This window comes from Mangifera indica, chromosome 7 (assembly GCF_011075055.1).
Source record: "Mangifera indica cultivar Alphonso chromosome 7, CATAS_Mindica_2.1, whole genome shotgun sequence".
NCBI classification, from domain to species: domain Eukaryota; kingdom Viridiplantae; phylum Streptophyta; class Magnoliopsida; order Sapindales; family Anacardiaceae; genus Mangifera; species Mangifera indica.
Genome location: NC_058143.1, coordinates 1214073 through 1230827, shown reverse-complemented (window position 1 = coordinate 1230827; position 16755 = coordinate 1214073). Strand labels below are relative to the sequence as shown.

Here is a 16755-nt window from a genome sequence, read left to right as displayed (position 1 = left end):
AAATTAACCATACTATTTTGTAATATTCTATTCAACTTTGGTGTCTCTTGTACATAGACCAAATTATAGGTGTTTAAAATAAGAACTATATTGGATTGATGATTTTGAATTAAAAATAAAATAATATATAATCATATAATGATACATTATGATTAGATAATACATAGTGCTCTTTTTAGAATCGGTTTAACATAACATGTTCAGATATTTGTAATTTTACCTTTGATTTTATAATTTATGATACTATTACGTAATTTATTTATATAAATTGATATGATAATAAGTCACTGAATGATTTTAAAGTGAGAAAAATAATTAGTAATCACTTTATCCAATCATATATTACTAGATTAATTTGTATAAATAAATTAGTAAAAATATGCTTATATATGTAGTTGCACTTTGATACTATAAATTTGTTTGTTGTATTGTATTATTTTTTTAATTAAAAAGATAAATTAATGCAATTTTAATACCCTTTTAAAATTAATAGGTGTTTTTTCTTAATTCTTTTCACTTAATTCTCCTGTCCTAGCATTTAAAAAACTATTTTATTTTTTAAATTATAAAATAGTTAAAAAAATTATCCAGGTATTTAATGATCTCGTTGACCTAACTGGCAACAATCTTCATTAAAACTGTCTTTGCCTTCTCTAGAACTAGAGGGGATGATGACTATTTCATCCCTTAAATTTGACTTCATGACAGCTTTATACTGATAGAATTTTTAAAAACATTTTAATCTATACTACCATTGCAAACTTACTTGAGGGAAGAATATGATGTCCTTCGTAAAGATAAAACCATATAATATATATAATTGTATACACAAGTAATGATATATTATCATATAATTATATATTATTTTATTTTTATAATTTAAAACTATTAAATCATAAGATAATAATTTATTATTTATATATAAAATTGTATATATAACACTACTTTATAAAAATTATTTTGAAAAATTGAAACCCTATAAAAGAAATGTTAGTTTTTTAAATTAATAAAAGGAGCCCTGAGAAACTTTTATTATTTTTGATATATTAATTGAAGATTTTACTTTTGGAATTAACTTATTCTTATAATTTTAATAATTTATAGATAATTATTTGAGTTTTCAATAATTATGGGTACCAACTTCAATTCAAAAACCTTGGGAGGAAATAGTGATTTGGCATTAAAAAAATATGAAAAAGTGGAGCCGGTTGAACAAGACCCAAGGCCATTTGCAGTTGTTAAACAACACAATCGCAGCCCCCACCCTCTGAGTGACCACGTGGCATTTTTTGCTTATAACATACCTCCTTTGTCAAGAACTACCTTCCCTCTTTTTTTTTTCCCCCTATTTTACATTCTCTGCACCCGCACAGACCCGATCATCTTCCATCTTACAGTTAAGTTTTCTTAAGCTAAGCGCATGCGGCTACACTACCCAAGAGGGAAAGTGTTGACGTCACCAATATTTAAATTATGAATGCATTATTAAATGTAAGAGATGGAGGGTATATAAGTAATTGTATTATAAAATTATCGTATAATACAAAAATTATAGATATTCGTCAATGATGTACAATTATTATATAATTAAATTATTTTAAATTAAAAATAAACGTTAAAGTCAAATATAAGTTACATATTTAATAATTGAAGTTGTTGAAAAATTTCTTTCAATTGAAGCCTTTTCTCAATATAATTTTGTTTAAAATTTCCAAATAAGAAATCATCTTAAAATTGAATAAGCATTAACCCTTATTTATAAGCTTAAGGTTGTAGAGATCGTTTTCGAGTTTGAGTTCAACTTTGATAACTTGACTTGTTTATTCAATATTGTTCATCTTACTAGCCATAATGTTCACTCATTTGATGAGACTATTCATTGTGTTGGTCACCTTCTAATGATGTTGTATATTAACGTAAATGAATTCAAATTGGACATCATGACTTCTATCTGAGTTAAACCTCATTTCAAATGGTAACTTAGTCAAAGATAAAATTTTGAATCCTAGCTCACTACATAGGTAATAAAAAATAAGGTTGAATTCGAAGTGAACTAGTTAAACTACACCCAAAACTTACCAATTATGATACTAACTATTTATTTTAACAGTAACTACTGGTTAGACAATGATCTTATAGGCTTGTCTCTTAGCTTAGATAGGTCTAGCCAATCAGATGTCATCCTGAATCCAATTCAAGTGCCTAAGCCAATGTTCCACTATCATAAAACCCCCACTTGGGCTATAATCTCAAGTTACCAAGCTTAAGAATTAAGCCCAATCTTTCAGACTACAATATACTAGTTGAGATGCTCCTCAATATTCGATGTGGAATCTACAAATGCATATCCGAGGTAAAGTTTAGACATTTTAGGTCCTAGATAAAATCTGTCCACATTTAATAATTCCCCCAAACACTTAGACCTCTCAAACAACAAATTTTCTAGTTGAATCACATCAACAATATCTCAATGCACTAAAAATAAACTGTTTTATAGGTCAAATTCTAAGGCAACTAAGCTAGCTTCAATATAGCAACAAGTTCAATGTTGTCAGATATGATAACTTGAACTCAAAAATAGACATTCCAAATGAAAAATTGAGAGTTCTAATATTAGACCAGGTGTTCTAGGTGTCATAGTAAGTCAGAACGAAGTTGTTCAACCAACTGTTAATGGTCGTTCAACAGAAAATGAAAGCTTCATTTAGAATGTGCATCATAATTGGTTATGCTTTTTCAATAGTCTTTACTCTAACTACTTTCAAATCATATTTGGATTCCTTTGAATGAAACAATTGCTGCATCCAGAATGGCAATTTTCTCATGAGTATAAATTTGTACTCTTCATATATTTCAGACTTTAAGAGAGAGACTTAATTGAATGGCCAGGGTTTTACTATTTTTACACTTGATATTCAAGAGTGCTATCAATCTTTTGCCTTTTCCTTGTAATTAAACTTCAAAGTGTTCATGATTTTTCCTAGGTTCACACATAAATTCTTTGTGTTCTTTCTCTTTTACATTATTTATGGTTCATTTGCTTTCATTACGAATTCCCTAGGTTTCTAAATAACATAAACATCACAAAGCAAAACATTATGTGTAATCTACTTGACATGATTAGAGAGCTAAAGACATTGAACTAGTTATACTTACAGAGCTGGGTTTGAAAGAATTGAAATCAGGATGTTCATACTTCTTCATGTGGCTCCCCATGAAAGGATCACAAGACAAATAAAGATTCTTCACAACAACAGTATTTGAACTTGGCTCTACTACAAAAGACATAATCAAACCCTGTCTTCACCACTATTTTTGATTCTTTTGGAGTTCTAGGAATAAAGTGCTTCAAAATATATGATTGATTGAGATGATTCTTTACTTCTTCTTCTTTTTTTTTTTTGTACATATGATTGTCGAACAATTCTATGTGCACCATTATATATTGTAATATTTGTTTGATTCCACAACTAAAGTTGGATTCGATTTGGGTCAAACATGAATAAGATCCAACTCAAAATCAAATTGAATTCAAATGAGTCAACTTGAAATTATGTCAAGATTGATAAGCAGAGGTTTGAATTCATTTAAAATTAATTTAACTTTGGATTCTATTCAAGTCAATTTAAACTCGAATTGTTTATTAAAATGAGTTTAGTCATTTTATTTGAACGCGACTCAATTGATTTGAGCTTATATTTGAGTTCAAACTACTAAAATCGAATCCAACTCTATCCAAAATTTCTTATACAATTGTTGTAGATTCAAGTAGTTTAATGGTTTCATACTATCAAAATAACAGTATCAATTTAATTGATCAAATTAAAGTGATGTTAAGTGTACATTTATAAAAAAACACCAATAAGGATACTAATGATTATTTGTCATTATATGATTGTGTATTATTTTATTTTTAATTCAAAATTATTCAATCATATAGTAATACATCATCATTGATATGTAGATCGGTGATAAGCATATATAGTTTTTATTATTTGAGTAAAAAAATTGATTTTATAATTTAGGTAAGTTAAATTATCACTTATAACAAAAGCAAATTAAATTAATAAATAATATGTTCAAGAGTTAATGTCATAACCTAGTTAATGTTACAACCTTTACATTTCAAGTGAATCATGATTCGATCGATTAGATAAGATAACATAAACTCTAAGAACATAATTAAATTAAATGAAACTATGATATATTTAATTTTCATACTACAAAATCAAGGGTACATGTGATTCGAATTGAATTGATAATATCTCGTTGTTTGACTTTAATGAACCAAGTTTGATTTGAAGGAATTTATGGTTATCTATCTTAAGATTAATGCCTCATTAAGGTCATTGCACTAAATTTATCTAATCAATAATTCTTTTTTTGTTTTAGATATTACAATTTATCAATCGAGCCAATTGAGGTTGAACTCGCCCTTATTTGAGTTCGTATATGTTGGAATCCACCCTTGCATAAAGATGATGTAATTTGGTGACCATAATGCTTAGCTGCCATTGTTGTCTAGTGTTATAAAAGTACGAACCACACTTAAAATGAAAAGAAAAAAATCACAAAGTATATGTTGTTATCATGATGAGGTGTCCCACTTTTATAGAACGATTTTAGAAAATAATTTCAAAAAACAAAAGTAGTCATTAATGGTGGTTGCTTTTATCTCCATCGAACCCCATGCCCTCTAGGGTAATTACATGCAAATGAAAAAAAAAAAATACAAGATTCTATTTCTATCTCATCAAGTAATAAATAAAAAAAAAATTATTAGGTATAAATTAGTATTTAGATAGTAAAAATAAGGATAACAATAGGAGTGTTTTGAATTACTATTTTTTTAATCGAGTAAACCAAACTTTGTGTGTGTGTGTGTGTGTGTGTGTGTTCTTTTTTTTTCTTTTATATTGAAGAGATTGAATTCCCATATTTTGTATTAAGGATATTGAATTGTTAGTATTTATTATTGAAAATAAATACAAATTTAGGTCAATCTCTAACCTCAAAAAAAAAAAAAAATTATATGAATTTTTTGTTTTAATTCATAATAGTGATTGAGATAATTTTGGCTAATGAGGACAATTTTTGACGAATCAAACTTGGTTTTTTTTTTTCTTTTTAAGAGATTGAATTTTCAAGTTATCTATTAAGATACTAAACTTGTAATGTGTTATTCAAAAATGATTCTAACTTCTAAATATCAATTATGTCTTTTATATAATTTCTCTATTATGTATCTCAGTTTAAAATTATTTTAATCAAAATGATGTTTATTGATACAAAATCTTTTATTTTTTAAATGTAACTTGTTCATTTAATTTTTTTTAATGAGAATTATGCTTTATCAATACCCAAATAAACTTTTTAACAAGACTAAATAATTTTAAAAAAAAATTCAAACTTTCAATTTAAAAAATTTTCTACTATAGAAAACAAAACATCATATTTTGGTTGGATTTTGTTTTATTCCAACTCTATTTTGTGAAAAAAGATTCAAGAAAGAGTATAATTTCAAGGTACATTATTGAAATGTTATTAAATTGTAAAAAATTATAAATAAAATATTTTCAATTCATAGTGAAAACAAAGGATTAATTATAATTTTCTTGAAAATAATGAATTAGTAAATTTTGTTGACCAGTCAATTGAATAATTGATATAAGAATGCGTAATGGGGAGAAAAATAGAGGGAAAAAAATGACAAATTATAGAAGTCTAGAAGTTGACTACATCACATGGGACGCACTTTCTATAACTTTGCCTGGAAAAAGTTAACCTCGTGACACAAGGGATTTAATTATTAAAATAAAAATATATATTAATTAGTGGTTAAAGGGTTGAGTAGAGGGAATAGGTGGGATGTCCCAATCATCATTCCCAGTCTCTTTATTTGTTCTATATAAAAATAGAATGATTCTCTATTATTCATTTTTCATGTAAGGTTTTGATCAAAATTTTAATAAAGATACAAACAATCCAAAGTTGACTTTTATGAAGGCCAAAAGACTATTTCCTTTCTTTACTTGAACATAAAATTATTTAAAAATAAAAAATAATTAAAAATCAAAAATAAAATAATACTTAATCACATAATAATATATCTTTACTTGAACATAAAATTATTTAAAAAATTATGTACATAATTTTATTGTAATTATAATTTTCTTGAAAACAATGAATTAGTAAATTTTATTAACCAGTCAATTCGATGATTGATATAAGAATGCATGATGGGGAGAAAATAGCCAAAAAGAAATGGCAAAATGCAAAAGTAGAAGATTTGACTATATCACACGGGCGAATTTTCCATAACTTCACCTAAAAAAAGTTAACCTCGTTACATTAGGTATTTAATTATTAATATAAAAGAATATGAGCAATATTATATATACTCATCTATTTTAGATACACAAATATATACATATTCATACATGTTATTGTATGATTGAGTGTTATTTTATTATTAATTTAAAATTATTCAATTATATAAAAAAATATAAATATATATATATATATATTTATATATCTAAAATAGATATATATAATTTTATTAATATATATATATATATATATATATATATATATATAGTGGTTAAAAGGTTGACTACACATCCTCTTTCTCTTAATTTGTTAAATACAAAGATACCAAGAATTATTCTCTATTATTCATTTTTTTATTTTAAAGGCATGAGCTGTAAACAACATTTGAAAACGATATGATATAAAATATTATTTTATTTTGAGCACTCTTATAAACAAAATTAACGAGTTTCTATTTTTTTCTCACATTCTTCTGTTCCTATTATAATTTTAAATCGGCAAAGGACCTAACTAAAGTATTAGCATCCAACGCCCCTAATTAATTGAATCGTAAATGATTTAATAATTAAAATAAAAAATATAAATATATTAATGGTTTAGGGTTGTGTAGAGAGAATAGATGGGTGGAACCTCCAATACAAAGAATACGTTGGGAGCCACAAGGACAGATACAAAGACAGGATGATTCCCTATTGTTCATTTTTATTTTTCAAAGGCATGAGCCGTAAACCACACTTGAAAACAATTTGACAGATTTGGCCTTGGTATCACAATCAAACACCCCAAAGTTGATTTTTATTACTTTGACGAAAATATCCTCTTATTTTGAGCACTCTTCTTATAAACAAAATTAACAACTTTCTCTTTCTTTCTCACATTTTTCCCTTCTTGTTACAATCTTATATCTTTCCTTATTTCCAACTATCGAACCATGGAAGTCGTTCTTGACCCTGTTGGCTCCGAACTCGTTAAGGGGTTGCTTAAGATACTGGGCTCCAATGAAGTGCGAGACTTTGCCCGGCAGCTTGTTGGAGGGGTAGATTCAGAGATCAAAGAGCTGGAGAACAAGTTGACACGCATTGGAAATCTTCTTCGCAATATGGAAGACAAGCAACTGCCAGATGATAGCCAAAAGAACTGGTTTGACAATCTTCAACAGTGGGCTTATGATGCTGAGGACTTACTGGATGAGTTTGCCTACGAAGCTTTGCGACGCAAAATGAAGGCACAACACCAGGCTAGCTCTAGCAAAGGATTTAGCTGCTGTCTCCCAGCTTCTTTACCTAGTCCTTTGTTTGCTGTCCAGATGGGGTCCAAGATCAAAGAAATCACTAGCCGGTTGGATAAACTTCGCCATCAAAGATCAGATGAACGTGAAGATCAAAAGCGTTCTGGACTGCCACCAACTAACGTCGCTGCCCCGCAAAAACGGGAGGAAACTTCTAGCATCCGACCTGAACAAGGTGTTTATGGCAGAGATAAAGATAAAGCTGAACTACTGAAAATGGTGAAAAATGGTGCCAACTTTCAAGTAATAGCAGTTGTCGGCATGGGAGGGATCGGCAAAACAACAATTGCTCGTGAAGTGTACAATCACAAGGAGTTGGAAGATATAGAGTTTGACAAAAAAGCGTGGGTGTGTGTTTCAACCAACTTTAAAGTTGAAGAAATCTCAAAGGAACTTCTTGATCAATTCTCAAAGGAAGTTCCAAAAAATTTCAATGAAATACAAGTTCAGCTGGAAAAGGCAGTAAGTGGAAAGAAATTCTTGATAGTATTAGATGATATTTGGAAGGTGGAGTACCCCCAATGGGAAACGCTTAAGTCTCCTTTCGCAGCTGGTGCACCTGGAAGCATGATGATCGTGACAACACGCGATATACATGTTGCACAAGAAATAAGATGCTCTCATACTTATCGATTAAGGCTTTTATCTGACAAAGCTTGTAAGTCCTTGTTTGAGGAGCATGCATTTGGAACTGGTGCATTTGCTGTTCCTAATCAAATTTCGGATTCAATTTACAAGAGAGTTGTTCAAAGGTGTGGCGGCCTACCACTGGCAGCAAAGACCCTCGGTGGTCTTCTACGCTTTAAGCGGAGCGATGAATGGGAAAATATATTGAAAAGCAAAATATGGAGTACATCTAATGAAAGTGATCACGTTCTCCCAGCATTAAAGCTAAGCTATTATTATCTTCCTTCCAATCTAAAAAGATGTTTTGGCTATTGCTCAATTTTTCCTCAGGATTACGAATTTGAGGAGAAGGACCTTGCACTTTTATGGATTGCTGAAGGTATTGTTCAACCATCTGAGAAGCAACTAGATGAGGCAAGTGAGTGTTTTCATAAATTATGTTTATGGTCGCTCTTCCAACAATTAAGTAGCGATAGTTCTAAATATGTTATGCATGATCTTGTTCATGATCTTGCTCGATGGGCTTTTGAAGGAATCGGTTTTAGATCTGAGCAAAATATTTTTGAGCCATCAAAAAATTTTGAAAAAGTTTGTCATTTTACTTATGAACCTGATCGTTGCACTAAAATAAATAAATTTAAAGCTTTGGAAAAAGCAAAAAGTCTAAGAACATTTTTGCACGTAAGACATGGATGGTGTGGTTTTATAAGTGCTATAGTTATTTCTAATTTGTTGCCAAAGTTAAAAATGTTGAGAGTACTATCTTTTGAAGGATATCGAATCATTTATTTACCTGATTTAATTGGGGATATGATACATTTAAGGTATCTCAACTTTTCTAATACTAAGATAAGAAGTTTGCCTGAGTCAACATGCCAATTATTTAACTTACAAACTTTGCTATTGAAAGATTGTTCTAATCTCATGAAGTTACCTTCCAAAATGAGATATTTGACTAATCTTTGTCATCTTGATATAAGTGGTCAAAATTCATTGAGAGAGATGTCATATGAAATGAAAAAGTTGAAAAATCTTCAAGTGTTGTCTAATTTTATTGTGGGAGAGGATACACGTTCTTATTTGGAAGATTTGAGGAGTTTAAGTTTTCTTCGAGAGCTTCACATTTCAGAATTACAGAATGTGACAGATCTAAATCACATACAAGAGCAAATACTAAGCAATAAGAGCAAACTAAAAGTGTTAATACTAGAATGGAGAGATCAAGTAAACTCACAGGCAACAGATATAGAAATGAATCTACTTGACAAGCTAAAGCCTCCTATCAATTTAAGAGAACTCACAATTAGAGGTTATGGTGGTGAAAGTTTTCCATCTTGGTTAGGAGATTTGTCATGGCTCTCTAATTTGCGTGTGTTTACTATTGAAAAATGTCCCCAACTTATTGGAGAAGTTCCTAATTATTTTTCTTCATTAGAAAGATTTGTTATTAAGGATTGTCCAAAGTTGGTGGTCTCATTATCAAATTATCCTATAGGTTGCAAATTAGAAATTAATAATTGTAAAGGAATGGTATGTAATGATGGTTCAATTGATTTTGAGAATTTGGATTCTAAATATCTTGCAAATATTTCGGCAATTGAAGATAAACTAAAGAAAGGTTTTCAAAGAGTAGATCATTTGAAGATTGCTCATAATAAAGAGATTATAGAATCATGGCAAAGTTTGGAAAACACCAATTTTCTTTCCAATATAAATTCTCTTGAGATTAGTGAGTGCCAGAATCTAAGATTTATTGGAAGGGGCATGCTACCATCATCTCTGGAAGAATTTCATATTAATTCCTGTCAGAGTCTAACATTCATTGATAGCGATGTCTTACCTTTATCTCTAAAAAGGCTTATGATTAGAGGATGTGGAGAACTGATATTTTTGAAGGATTTAAGTGTTTGTACTCTTATTAAGTACATAAATGTTTTTAGGTGTAAATCTCTGAAGTGCATATCATTAGATGGTCCGTTGCCTGAGACACTCAACCAACCATATGTTAGAGATTGCAAAGCACTGGAAACATTATCATCTCGTAGAAATGAGTACCTCCCTAAGGCACTTACATCCATCTATATCAGCAGTTGTGAAGAGCTAAAGTCAATTGGTGAGTCCTTTGATAATAGCACGTGTCTTAAAAATATTACTTTATGGGGTTGTGAAAATCTTGAATCCTTACCTTTAGGTCTACACCATCTTCCTTGCCTTGAGTCTATTAAAATATGGAAGTGTCCAAAATTATCGGTGAGAGAAGGTGTTCCCACCAGCCTTAGACAACTCTTAATTAATGAATGTGAAGATGACAAGGGAATGGGAATGAGAATGCTCACCTTTCCAATAAAGTTGCGAATTGGAGAACTCCCACAGCTTAAATCCATCTCAGGCCTGACCAACCTCACCGCTCTTGAAAAGTTGGATATCAGTTCACTCCCACTGCTTGAATCCATCTCAGACCTGAACAACCTCAACTCTCTAAAAGAGTTGCTAATCGAAAACCTCCCACAGCTTAAATCCATCTCAGACTTCACCAACCTCACCTCTCTAGGAGAGTTGTACATCAAAGGCCTCCCACAGCTTGAACTAATTCCAAATCTCAGTGGCCTCACCTCTCTAAAAAAGTTGCAAATTGAGATACTCCCACAGCATGAACTAATCCCAAATCTCAGCGGCCTCAACTCTCTTACAGAGTTGTACATTAAGGAATGCCAAAAACTCAAATCAATTCCAAGTCTCAGCGGCCTCACCTCTCTTAAAAAGTTGCTGATCCATCATCTCCCACAGCTTGAATCAATTCCAAGTCTCAGCGGCCTCACCTCTCTTGAAAGTTTGGAAATCCGCGATCTCCCACAGCTTCAATCAATTCCAAGTCTCAGCGGCATCACCTCTCTTGAAAGTTTGGAAATCCGTGATCTCCCACAGCTTGAAGCAATTCCAAATCTCAGCGGCCTCATGTCTCTTGAAAGTTTGGAAATCATTGATCTCCCACAGCTTGAATCAATCCAAGATCTGAGCAACCTCACCTCTCTTACAGATTTCATAATTTCCAATTGCCCAAGGATCAAATTAATTCCAAGTCTGAGCAGCCACACCTCTCATGAAAAATTGAGGATTGTGGATTGCCCAAACCTCAGATCCATTCCAGATCTTGGCAACTTCAAAGATTTATCAGTTGAGAAATGCCCAAAACTCAAATCCCTGCAAACCCTACCATCCTCACTTCAGTCTGTACATATTACAGATTGTCCACTGCTTATAAAACGATGGAAAAATGTTAGGGGAAAATATTCCTCAAAGATTGCTCAAATTCCTGAAGTTGTAATAGATGGCAAATTCATCTACAATTCAAAGGAGTACGAAGTTGATTATTGAAGCTCCTTTTTCTAATTTTCCTAATGGCACAGATACATCTAATTCCATCAAAGGTTTGTAAAATATATTTACTTAATCCAATATCTTTTCTATTAATTTTGAAGTTATTAATCTCATTTGAACTTTGACAGGTGATGCTCAATAAGAATCTCTCAGTTATAGCTTGTCCAGGTAATTCATTTAACTTTAATCAACTTAACATGATACCTTGTATCTCAAATTCTAGTCCAGCATTTCTAATGTCAAAAATTTATTGGTAACTCAAGAAACTTTCAGCTTAGAAAAATTCCAGTTTTTGGAATTCTAAATAAAGTAAATTCTTCTTGTTCTTGTTTCCTGAGAGGATCTTTCAACAACAGATTTTTATAGCTTATTTAAGGAATCATTGTTTACTTTCTCAATGTAAACAACACAATGCAGGACTGCTATGCTTAGATTCAATGTTGCAGAAATCATCGGAAAGGCTTAAAATTTTCATTCTCTAACTTCATGTAAGCATATTAAACATTGTGTTTATATATCTAACATTGTAAAATCACACACTTTTTACCTTACTCTTGGATTTATATGTGAAGTCCGCCAATTGATGAGAGCAAAACCTAGTAATGGACTTCTATATATCTTGCTGAAGCAGAGCAACCAGTAAATTTTCACCTTATGCAAGTATGTGATAAATTCTTTCTGAATTTATGTTTCCTCTTATGCAGACACTTATTCTTTCAATTTTTGAGAGGGTCATTGAATACAAGATTAGATGATTTTATTGCTTAATTTGTATGAGTTAAGAGATTTGATGCAAATTTGATAATTTTGGCTTTTATTTCTCTGCTTCCACAATTCAAGGCAACAATTCAGGGCAAAAATATGTAGAGGCTAGTGTTAAGCTATTTTCATTTCTCAAATTGAATAATAGATTTATAAATTGATCTCGTTTGATTTTAAGCTTGTCAAAACTTCTAACATCTGAATCATTCTACAATTTTTATTTCTACTTTTTGTTGTTTAGAAAATAATTTCTCTGCCTCAAGTTTAAACTTTGCTAACTTTTCTTTACTTATGTCAGATATTTGACTACAACAAAATTCTGAGCTATCAACAATATTTTCAGATTGAAGTTTACTAAGGTACGTATATGTTTCATGTCAATCTCATTTCTAGTTGAATTTAAATTTTAATACGTATAATTTAATTCAGTATTTCATCATTTTTTTCCAGCAAGAAGCAAGTAAAAAATATTTCTCTAGTTTCAGAAGTAGAGGATGGCATTTTAATCTTATAAATTGAAAGTGGTTCCTCTGTTTCAAAACTTCTCTACTTTGTCATCTCATAGATTGTCTCAACTTTTGTGGTTCCAAGGTAATCAAAAGTAAGCAATCTCTGCAATTTTTTGATAAAAACATAAGCTAAAGATCCTTGCTACTTTCTTTTCCAAATCTAGGTATACTATTTTCCTCTGATTCATTTTTCTTCAGGTGCCACTGTCTCCAACTTAGACAAGCAACCGTTAGAACCTAATCCTGGCATGTCTAAGTTTTCCGGATCTAAACTTACTGCATGTCTGCTTGCTGAAATTCGAATACTGAGATTGTATCTTCTAGCTGTTGCAACGGTTAATCAAGCAGCATTTTTCCTGCTTATGTGTATGGTATTTGTATTGTTATCTCATTGTTTTTGTTTACGGCAAAGACATATTGTGAAATGCATCATTATTAATCTATGGTTTACATTTTATAGCTTATTTAAGGAATCATTATTTACTTTCTCTTTGCAAACAACACTATGCAGAATCCCACACTTAAATTAACATTGCAGAGATCGTTGTAGGGCTTAAAGTTTTCCTCCTCCAACTTCATGTAAGCATATTTAAACTTCCAACAAGATCAAAAGTTATTTCTGCTTCACACATCTAATTGCATATTATGTACCCTTCTCTTGCATTTGCATAGAGTCCACCAAATGGTGAGAAAAATGAAGTAATGGATCTCTATATATCCGACTAAAGCAGTACAACCAGTTAATGTTCATTTAACAAAGCACATGAGATATTCTTTCTCGATCCTAATGGACCTCTATATATCTTGCTAAAGCAGTACAACCAATCAACGCTCATATAACAAAACACATGAGATATTGTTTCTTGATCCTTTTATGTAGTCTTATTCTTACATGTTCCCACCATCATTACACTTTTATTTTAGAAAAGCATGTCTCCTTAATTTGAAAGTTTTAATATTCAAGGTGAATACTGAATGAATTTCGAGATGAAATCAACACAACTTCAAGAGAGTTCCATGTCACCTTTGATAAAAGACTTGAATAAGAAGTTCAGCTTATGACATTTTTCCAGTAGTTTGTGATCAATCAGTTTCTATGATGGTAAGGCATTTTGAACGTTGATAACATATTCTCGTACATTTTTTAGATATTTGAAATAATGAAAAGTTCACGTCTTTTCTGCAGAAATTGTGAGAGTAAAAATTTTTAAAATCACATCTTCCAAACTTTGAAGATTAGGAGGTGTTCTGTATATATAATTCACCATAAAAGGATTGCTAAATTTTATAAGTTCCAGTCCTTACTAGATCAACTAAACGGTCTCACATCTCTTAAGTAAGTTCATAATAGGATTGCTCTCAAAGGCACGCAATATTTATACTTGTTCGTTGTTACTTGACAACTTGTTAAGCAAGATGATGTTGTTTAATTTCCTCTACAATTCTGGTCCAGCTACAATCAGTTTGCAGTTTCTTTTTCTCGCTGTGCAATATTATTTTTTGCCTTTCAGTTTGGATGGTCTCTTTTGCTGTTTTGTGTTTGACGTTGACTGCTTGGGCCGAGGTGTCTTTCTATTTTCATAAATTTATTGGTAACCGAAGAAACTTTTTCAGCTTAGGAATATTCCAATATTTGGGATTCTAAATAAAGTAAATTCTTCATTTCTTGTTTCATTTTTCAATTCCTGAGATGATCTTTCAACAACTGATTAGATAATCTTATGATTTGTTTTTTTGTGAGTTTTGAATTCAGGGGAGGAACATTTAGAGGTAGGAGTTGAAATATTTTCCATCTAATTGATTTGAAGCTTATCTTGTGCAATTTAGGTTTACTTACTCAATATAGACAACACAATGCACGACCCCTATATGCGTGGATTCAGTGTTGCAAGAATCATTGGTAAGGCTTAAAAGTTTCTTTCCCTAACTTCATGTAAGCATATTCAACACTGTATCCTTTATTGCGCTTTTATTCTGGAAAAACATGTCTCCTTTATTTGAATGTTTTAATATTCAAGGTGAATCTTGAAAGAATTTCGAGATGAATTCCACACAACTCCAGGAGAGTTACGTGTCACTTTGAATGAAAGGCTCAAATAAGATGTTCAGCTTATGACATTTCTGTAATAACTTGTGAGTAATCAGTTTCTATAGTGGTAAGACATTTCTAACTTTGATAACAAATTCTTGTACATTTATAGGTCTTTGAAATGATGACAAGTTTACATATTTTCTGCAGAAACTGCGGGAGTGAAAATTTCTAGAATCACATCTCACATACTTTGGAGATTAAAAGGTGTTCTGCTTATATAGTTTACAAGATTTGATAAGTTCTAGTCCTTACTAGTTTAACTAAACAATCTTATATCTCTTAAGTAAGTTACTAAAAAGATTGCTCTCAAAGTCACGTTATTTTCTATTGGTTAGCCTATTTGCAATACAAATATTGATATTTGTCTCTTGTTACTTGACAACTTATTGAAATAAAGAAAAGGGAAGACAGGGCAAAAAATCTCCTGAAGCAAATTGATGAGATTAAACACATTACATCGCTTCAAATATTTGTAAGCCACAATTGTACTCTTGTATCATTTGTCTCATGTATTTCTACAGTTGTGTCAATTTTGTGTTTCATTTTTCGTAGTTTTGTAGGTGATATGGTTACAGGGTTTGAAAGTTAAGCACACAAACAGCAACACGACTGCAAAAAAGGGAGAAAATATAAAAAGTTTTAAAGAATAAACCACTAGATCATTGCTTCACAAACTTGAGGCTCATCGTGTCCCTATGACATTGTAAACTTAATGTGATGATAAGAGGAATGTGATGCTGGTAGGGCAACAATGTAGGTAAAGGAAATATACTGAAGCAGCATGACATCGACTCCAATCGTGGTAAGACATTTCCAAATGGCTAAACATTCTTGTAAATTTTAAGATTTTTGTGATGATGACAAAGCTTATATCTTTTCAATAGGATCGAAGAAAGCCAAATAAAAAAAAAAAGAAAACACTCTAAAATCCCATCTCTTGAACTTGTGGAGATCAAAAAGTGTTATCCACTTGTACATTTTGTCAAAGAAGGTTTGTTGGATATGATAATCCCAAATCTTTACTAGATAATTTTTTAATACAAAGGTTCTCAAAGTCGTGTTTTTTATGGTTGTTTGTCTAATTTCGACTCAAATATTGATATTTGTCATTTGTTAATTAACAGTTTGGAGAAAGAAATAAAAGGGAAGTCAAAGTAGCTTCAACAGGATACATGGCAAGAATTTTTCTGGGTAAACTGGATAAGATTAAAAGACTTGATTCGCCCACTATTTTAATTGTAAGTTGTAACTCTATCTGTTGTATCAATTTTTTTACTTTTTCTTTTAGCTCTGTCATTTTCATATTTTATTTCCTTCTTTTGCAGATGATGATCTAGGCACACAATTGGAAAAATTAAGTTCACTAACATCAAACAGCTATTGACTTGGAGAAAATCTAAAAACTGTTAAGGCCACAAAATGCAGTTGCAGGGTGCTACAGACCTGGAGTTTTGCCTTGAAGCTGCTGTTCACTGCTGCTGGATTAGTGGTATCAGGATGTCTGCTGGAGATTTTAATGTGTTTGGGGATGAAATACATGCTGAAGATGTGGTACTGGGTTGGCTCTTCCTCGCTGCTGCACTCCTGTTACTGGACTAATACTGGAACAAGAAATCTGGAATTTATGTTCCACTGTGTGGTGAATGTGAGACAAATTTTTTTGTTCCTGATTGCATAGTGAATTGAAGACAAAATTTTTTGTCCTTAATTATGTAGTAAATTGAGAACAAACTTTTTTCCTTGATTGTGTTGCGAATTGAAGATAAAAA

At 31.0% G+C, this 16755-nt stretch overlaps 2 protein-coding genes across 28 annotated transcripts in view; both read left to right on the top strand.

Annotated features, from left to right (window-relative positions):
• LOC123220594 (putative disease resistance protein RGA3) overlaps nucleotides 1–16755 on the top strand; it is a 215099-nt gene that overhangs the window by 120021 nt on the left and 78323 nt on the right. For 11 of the 27 annotated variants that reach the window (XM_044642866.1, XM_044642888.1, XM_044642885.1 and 8 more), the window contains exons 4-5: nucleotides 12041–12111; nucleotides 12684–12744. The gene's annotated coding sequence lies outside the window, so the exon portion shown is untranslated. Of the gene's footprint in view, nucleotides 1–12040; nucleotides 12112–12195; nucleotides 12284–12683; nucleotides 12745–12835; nucleotides 12987–13092; nucleotides 13266–13405; nucleotides 13474–13858; nucleotides 15051–15133; nucleotides 15191–15383; nucleotides 15459–15538; nucleotides 15789–15870; nucleotides 15978–16110; nucleotides 16225–16311; nucleotides 16731–16755 lie in introns of those variants that run through there. The other 16 variants (XM_044642875.1, XM_044642878.1, XM_044642874.1 and 13 more) reach the window with 16 other exon arrangements.
• On the top strand, nucleotides 7262–16585 carry LOC123220830 (putative disease resistance protein At3g14460). The gene is made up of 5 exons (XM_044643416.1): nucleotides 7262–10941; nucleotides 11077–11608; nucleotides 11752–11791; nucleotides 13093–13265; nucleotides 16412–16585. Exons 1-5 carry the CDS (start codon nucleotides 7262–7264, stop codon nucleotides 16583–16585), a joined length of 4599 nt encoding a protein of 1532 aa, XP_044499351.1.